The sequence below is a fragment of the Geospiza fortis genome, unplaced genomic scaffold (assembly GCF_000277835.1).
Source record: "Geospiza fortis unplaced genomic scaffold, GeoFor_1.0 scaffold236, whole genome shotgun sequence".
NCBI lineage: Eukaryota > Metazoa > Chordata > Aves > Passeriformes > Thraupidae > Geospiza > Geospiza fortis.
Window position 1 is genome coordinate 605,551 of NW_005054568.1, and position 7,404 is coordinate 612,954.

The 7,404-nt window shown below is 53.9% G+C and overlaps 1 protein-coding gene across 1 annotated transcript in view; it reads left to right on the top strand.

The window, feature by feature from the left end:
• The first annotated feature begins 2,031 nt into the window (after positions 1–2,031).
• The window catches only part of LOC102041490 (T-complex protein 1 subunit eta), a 5,804-nt gene continuing 431 nt past the window's right edge, over positions 2,032–7,404 (top strand). Inside the window, exons 1-6 of the mRNA XM_031064193.1 lie at positions 2,032–2,064; positions 2,310–2,498; positions 2,983–3,080; positions 3,746–3,878; positions 4,956–5,162; positions 7,198–7,399. Of these exons, the coding sequence (XP_030920053.1) occupies positions 2,032–2,064; positions 2,310–2,498; positions 2,983–3,080; positions 3,746–3,878; positions 4,956–5,162; positions 7,198–7,399 (862 nt within the window). The remainder of the gene's footprint in view (positions 2,065–2,309; positions 2,499–2,982; positions 3,081–3,745; positions 3,879–4,955; positions 5,163–7,197; positions 7,400–7,404) is intronic.

A 7,404-nucleotide genomic window follows, 5' to 3' on the forward strand; every position in this document is an offset into this window, starting at 1 on the left:
TCCAGCCTCCCCCAGCCTGTTACATTAATATTTTACATTTATTGTATATTTATATTTTTATAATTTTATTGTATGTATTTATACATGTATTGTAGATATTTATAAACTATATATACAATATATACAATATATACAATATATACAATATATACAATACATAGAATATGGTATATATTGTATATATTTATATACATATTGTACTGTATATATCTATATACATATTGTATATATTTTTACAATATTTTTATTGTAAAAATATATATAATATGTATCTAAATATATACATATTGTATACATTATATTTTTACAATATATTATGTATATTTTTAAATATACATCAAAATATATGAAATATATTTTATCTATTTTTATGTATATTTAAAAATATACATATTTTTAATGTGGATTAGATACAGCTTATCTCTATTTAAATATATGTTTTCTATACATACTAGATACAACAGCTGGAACACAACAAATCTGGGGATTACCCTAATTAATCATCACCTAATTAAGGACCAACACCACCCTCCCCGCGCTCAGTTCCCAGCAGGACTCTTTCTTTGGGACCATTTCTCTCCCCGATTCGATTTCTGCGTGCCCTGAGTTATTTCCCACAGCAGCCTCACCCAGCCCAGCCAGGCTGGATCTCCTCTTGCATTTCCTGCGTTTATTTCCAGCTCCCATTGATTTTCCTGCCTGGGCACTGCCTGCAGCCTCTGCTCCACAGCTCAGCCCCTGCGAGAATTAAATCAGGGTTTGCTGTGATTGCCTCTAAAATCTGAGGATGGGCAGGGAGCAAAACAGGCTCTGAAGCACCAACACCCCTCCTATTTTGCCCTTTTATCCCCATTCTTATTTCGTTTCCAATAAAAATTAAAGCCCTGCCTAACGAGCCCAGTTTGGAGCAGAATTTAACAGAGCATCCTGCACATCAAACTTCCGGAGCAAACCCAAATCTGAGCACATCAGCACGAAAAAGGAGAAAGAAAAAAATAATTGTGATTTTGCTCTTAACCTGCAGGACCTAAAGCTTGTCCTGGGAAAGACACAAAGATCCATTCAAGAGGGAAAACCTAAAAAACCAAAGCTGCATCCCACAGCCCAGCTATGGGAATGACCTGGAATTAGATGTTAAAAAGCCATAACCTCACCTGCATCTCCGACAGACAGATGATGTTAAGGAAAATCACAAAACACCATTTTATTTCAAGGTTATTTTGCACGGATCTCTATTATTAGACACACTCAAACAGGAAGGAAATTAGATTTTGCTTCCCACGAGAGAATATTTAGCCATTAATTCACACTGCCAGAAATTAAGAAATGAAGATTAAATGTAAAAACTCAACATTTTACGGCCATCAGACCCAAAGAACCACTGGGTTTTTCCTACCCCCACTATTTTTAGCTGGTTTGACCCCCCCCCCCGAGGTGCAGGGTAATATTTAAGGCATTTTAAGAAGCACAGCCATGGAATGCAGGGATGTGGCACCCCCAGCTCCTATTTTGGAATTCCTGCGGGGTTTGCCTGGCACAGCTCAGCCCAGGGATGGCACCAGCTGGGAATGGGCACCTGGAGCTCTGCTGCCCAGGGGAGAAGCACAGAGCAGGAATTTGGGGTTGGGTTTGTCAGGGGGAAATTCAACCCCAAATCTTGGCTTGAAGAGAATTTCACTGCAGGGACAGGAGGGAGAGGAGAGGGACTGGGGACAGGGGGGGAGGGACAGGAGCCAGGGAATGGCTCCCACTGGGAAAGGGGAGATTGGGCTGGCATCTTGGCAAGGAATTCCTGGCTGGGCTGGAATTCCCAGATTTGCTGGGGCTGCCCCTGGATCCCTGGCCAGGCTGGACACTGGGGCTTGGAGCAGCCTGGGACAGTGGGAGGTGTCCCTGCCTATGGCAGAGGGTGGCACTGGATGGCCTTTATAAGGTCCCTTTCCACCTTTCAAACCATTCCATGATAAATGAGTTTGCCTTTGCCCATTATTCACCTTTGGAATCACCTGGCAGGCTGTGCTGCCCTGAGGAATGGGGGCCCAGCAGACTGGGAAGCACAGCAGGGTCAGGACACGTTGGTGAGCTGTCCCTGTGCCCCAGCTGTGCTGAGCCACCAGCTCTGGGTGATTGCCTTGGGCCTTGCAGGGCCAGTTCATGAAGCAGTGCCTGGAGAGCTGCAGGAGCTCCTGAGGGGCTGCAGCAGCCGTTTGGGCAGTGCCATGGGACAGGGCCCTCCCTTGTGACTGTGCCAGGGCTGCTCGTGGGGCATCCCCTGGCACTGGAACACCTGTGCCCCTGTCCTCCTCCAGGATTACCAGGCCATCGTGGATGCAGAGTGGAACATCCTGTATGACAAACTGGACAAAATCCACAAGTCAGGAGCCAAGGTGGTGCTGTCCAAGCTGCCCATTGGGGACGTGGCCACGCAGTACTTTGCAGACAGGGACATGTTCTGTGCCGGCCGTGTCCCTGAGGAGGATCTCAAGAGGACCATGATGGTGAGCTCCCTTGGCTTGGAGGAAAGCCTTTGGAAAGTTCTGGCACCCCAGGCTGGGCATTCCCAAACAGCTCTCAGTGCTCCTCACAAGGGTTTGAAAGGACAAGGCTGTTCTCGTGGGGTGAGCACTCACACCCTGACAGCCTGGTGTTCCATATAAAGGTCTGATCAGTGCATCACTAGAGGTTTATTTTCCTGAGCTCTTCCCTGTTCCATCATGAGTGGTTTTTTTCCTGAGCTTTCTTTGTGTATCTCCTGGACTCTGGAGCCTGTGAGTCAGCACCTGGAAGCTGCATAAACTTATTTTGCTGTCGAGGGTTGGCCTGGGTCCATGAGAGGGGAGGGAGGGAGAAGGGTTTTCCTGAATCTGCAGGATGGGTTTGCACCAATTCAGCAGCTGAGCTTTCCCTGAAGGGTGGAGCCTGCTGGGAGGTGGTGTGGGTTGTCAGCAGTGCTAATCCCATGTTTGTCCCCATTCCCTGCAGGCCTGTGGGGGATCCATCCAGACCAGTGTCAATGCCCTGTCGGATGATGTGCTGGGCCGCTGTGAGCTCTTTGAGGAGACCCAGATTGGGGGAGAGAGGTAAAAACACCCGCTGCAAACCTGTGGTGCTGTGCAAGCCTTCTCTTAGCAGGTGGAAAAGTTGGGGTCAAAGCGCTGGCAGGGTCAACGTCTCTCAAGCTGTTGAGATGAAAACAAGGTTGTTACAAAATGTATATTGAATTGTATATTTTATTGTAGCCAGAAGCTGCTTGTTGAGGCTGAGGGAGGGGGCAGGAGCAGGAGTGAGATTTCATTGAGATCCTACTTCATGTAAAAGCTTTTAAACTACATGTTTATTCTGCAGTGCCTTGTAAAAAGCACAGTGGTACCGTTGCATTTGTAATGGAAAACCGCCACATTGTGGGGTTGATGTGGCACTTCTGGGATGTTCCAGCTTGGCCCTTCCCTGTCAGTGCAGGAGAAGCTGGGGACAGTACACTGGGGTCTTTCCAGTCCTCTTTGGGGCTGGCTGCTGCCCTCTGTGCTCCTGCCAAGTGCAAACTGGGAGCAGCAGTTCAGTGTGAGCCCCTGGAGGGGAAGAGAACGGATTTCCCTGGATTATCTGGAACATCACTTCTGTGTTCCCTGGCCCTGCTCCTCCTTGGTCCCTTGGGGCTGTGAGGGGGACACGGCTGCAGGGCTGGCTCTGTCCCACACTGCCTGTCCAGCAGCAGCTTGTGCATGGCCATCCCTCCCTGTGGCAGGTACAACTTGTTCACGGGCTGCCCCAAGGCCAAGACGTGCACCATCATCCTGCGCGGCGGCGCCGAGCAGTTCATGGAGGAGACCGAGCGCTCCCTGCACGACGCCATCATGATCGTCAGGAGGGCCATCAAGGTGAGCCTGGCACCTGCACACCTCACACACACCAGGGCTTGGCTCAGGGCTCTGCACAGTGAGCACATCCCGTGGCTTCACTCGAGTGCGGTTCCTTGGCCGGCTCAGCGTGGCTCTGGCAGCGTTTGCAGCTGCTCTCCAGGCACGCTGGGTTCTGCCTGCGCTTCTGTGCAGCTGTGCCTCGTGCTTGCTCCATCCTCCACCCTAAAGGGAACTGCTCTGTGCTGGGTGGAGCTTCAGGAGATGGAGCAGCAGATTGATGTGTGTCCACGCCCATAGAGGCACTTGCCCCTCTCTTGGTGCCCACTTTGGGGGCGTGACAGTCAGTGGCTCTGAGGGCAGGCTGGGGGCACCAGGAGAAGTCCAAGGCCTCTCTGGATGTGTGTTTGATCCTGGGTGACACTGCCAAGCTCTGGGTTACACAAAAACCTGTTGCTGTAGGAAGGGTTTCTGGTTAAAAGCTCTGAGGCTGCATGTCCTGAGGGGCTGGGGAGAAGCATGTCAGGAGTTTTGGAGCTGTTGCTTCTAGAAGGAATGTCCTGATCTCCCTCCTGGAAAAACAGCAGAACTGAGCTGCAAGGTGCTGCTGCCAATGGCTTTAGTTTTGGACACTTGTTGAGAGTGAGGAAGCTTCCCTGGCCCGAGTTGGGAGTGAGCTGCCATCCCTCCCTTTGGGTGTAGTGTCCCCAAACCCCCCTTACTCCTGTGCACAGCTGGGCTGAGCTGCTGCAGCTGCCACTGGAGGTTCTTTGCATGTCCCTGCTGTGGCTGGCAGACAGTCCCAGGGACAGCAGCACCAGGGCTGTGGATTGCCATGGGGTGGCAGGGCTGGGGCTGGCAGGGCTGTGCATTGCCATGCCTGCAGGGCTGTGCATTGCTCTGAGCTGGCAGGGCTGTGCATTACCAGGAGCCTGCAGGGCTGTGCATTGCTCTGAGCTGGCAGGGCTGTGCATTGCCATGGGCTGTGCATTCCCAGGAGCCTGCAGGGCTGTGCATTGCTCACCTCTGTGCACTGCCAGGAGCCTGCAGGCTGCAGAGCCCTGACAGCCCCTGTGCTGTGCCTGCCCCTCCCTGCAGAACGACTCGGTGGTGGCGGGCGGCGGCGCCATCGAGATGGAGCTCTCCAAGTTCCTGCGGGATTACTCGCGCACCATCCCGGGCAAGCAGCAGCTGCTGATCGGCGCCTACGCCAAGGCCCTGGAGATCATCCCCCGGCAGCTGTGCGACAACGCCGGCTTCGACGCCACCAACATCCTCAACAAGCTGCGCGCCAAGCACGCCCAGGTACGGCCCCTGGCTGCCTGGACAGCCAGCTGGCTGCTGGGGAAGGCAGGAGCTTCCCCTGAAATGGAAAATGCAAACCCCTCCCTGTGAATTATTATAACTTTAAAATTGAGGGGTTCTCAGGCAAAGATATGGGAATAGGAATAACAGTTCTTAACTAGGAATATTAAAAATACAAATGCAGTAGTACAAAACAACCATGACAGAGTGAGAATGTGCCCTGTCCCCTGTGTGTCAGGGGAGGCACAGCCCCCGCCCCTGGGGGCTCCGGCAGTGCCAGCTGTGCTGCTGCTGGAGCAGGGATCCTGCACAAGGGGGGAGTTTTCCTCTGCAGCTCCAGGGCTGCTGCAGATGGGCCTGGGCTCCCTCTGGCAATGCAGGGCAGCAGAAAGCTGCTCCTCTGGCAATGCAGGGGGCAAAGGCTGCTGTGCTGCTCCAGGCTCAGATTGGATCCAGGTAGGAATGCTTGGCTCCTCCCCTGGGCGCAGCATCTCCCCATGGGATGCTGGAATTGGATCAGCCCTGCAGGGACACTCAGTGGCCATGGACAGCAGATAATTAATGATTAATGGCCCATGAACAGAAAAGATCTCCCAGCAGGAGGATTGGCTGTGGAAGAGGTAAAGAAAACTGCCCCATGAACAGCAGATCCCTGCCCCAGCTCTGACAGGTGGCAATGGAATACACACCCCAGCTCCATCTTTCAGCCTCAGACACCAGGCACCCCAGAGGCAGTGTGTGTGTGGCTCCTTTGTCCCCAGTTCCCTCCTGGAGCCTGTCAGAGCTGGTGTAGCTCAGCTGAGCCTGTGTTGGATCCGTGTCCCCTTTGATTAAACTCCGTGTTTGTTTCACATCAGGTGTGGGCCTGGCACAGGTGGCTATAAATGGAAAGGAGCTGCTTTCCCTTTGATCCCAGCTGTCGGGTGACTTCCTGAGCTGGGAGTCCTGATTTGCTCCTTAAAAACTCATCATTTGTCAGGCAGGAGCTGCTGTGTTAACATTAAAGGAAGCAGAGTGCAGGAGCTGGCTGAGCTGAGCGTTTCACCAGGAGCTGCAGGCTGAAGGGTCTGAGTGCTGCTCTTGTGGAGATCCCAACTCCAGGCCTTGGAGGTTGTCCCTTGGGTTCTGTCCCTCCCAGCAGTTTCACCCTGCTGCTGGTGTGGGGCTCGGGGTGTGCCCCAAAATGAGGGGGCAGGACCAGGCAGTGAGGCAGGAACAGAGGGGAGTCAGGACTCTGAGGCTCCTGCAGCTTCATGGCACAGCTGCCCGGGGAGGTTTGGAGTGCCCATCCTGGAGGTGCCCAGGGAAGGGCTGGAGGTGGCACTCAGGGCTCTGGGCTGGTGACAAGGTGGGGATGGGGCACAGCTGGGACTGGATGGACTGGGAGGGCATTTCCAGCCTCGGTGACTCTGTGATCCCAAACTGGAAGGAGCCTCCTCTTCATGAGGCTCTGCTGGCCCTGGTGGCTGAAAGCAAAGGCTGCTCAGCTTGGATTTCTTGTGTTTTCCTTCACAGTGAAACGTGGGGGAGGCTCCAGCCTCTCCCTTCACCTTTGCCTGGCCTTCCCTCCCAGGCTTTCCCCAAGTCCCCCCCAGCCCCATGACCAATCCCTGTCCCCTTTGTCCCCTCTGTCCTCTCAGAGTGGGATGGGGCACTGATCCCTGTGTCCCTCTGTCCGTCAGGGCAGGATGTGGCACTGATCCCTGTGTCCCTCTGTCCCTCAGGGCAGGATGTGGCACTGATCCCTGTGTCCCTCTGTCCCCAGGGCAGGCTGTGGCACTGATCTGTCCCTCTGTCTGTCTGTCCCCAGGGCAGGCTGTAGCACTGATCTGTCCCTCTGTCTGTCTGTCCCCAGGGCAGGCTGTGGCACTGATCTGTCCCTCTGTCTGTCTGTCCCCAGGGCAGGCTGTGGCACTGATCTGTCCCTCTGTCTGTCTGTCCCCAGGGCAGGCTGTGGCACTGATCTGTCCCTCTGTCTGTCTGTCCCCAGGGCAGGCTGTAGCACTGATCTGTCCCTCTGTCTGTCTGTCCCCAGGGCGGGATGTGGTACGGCGTGGACGTGACCAACGAGGACATCGCAGACAATTTCCAGGCGTGCGTGTGGGAGCCGGCCGTGGTGCGCATCAACGCGCTGACGGCCGCCTCGGAGGCCGCGTGCCTCATCGTGTCCGTGGACGAGACCATCCGCAACCCGCGCTCCAGCGTGGAGCCCGCTGCGGCTGGCGGGGCGGCTGGGGGCCCC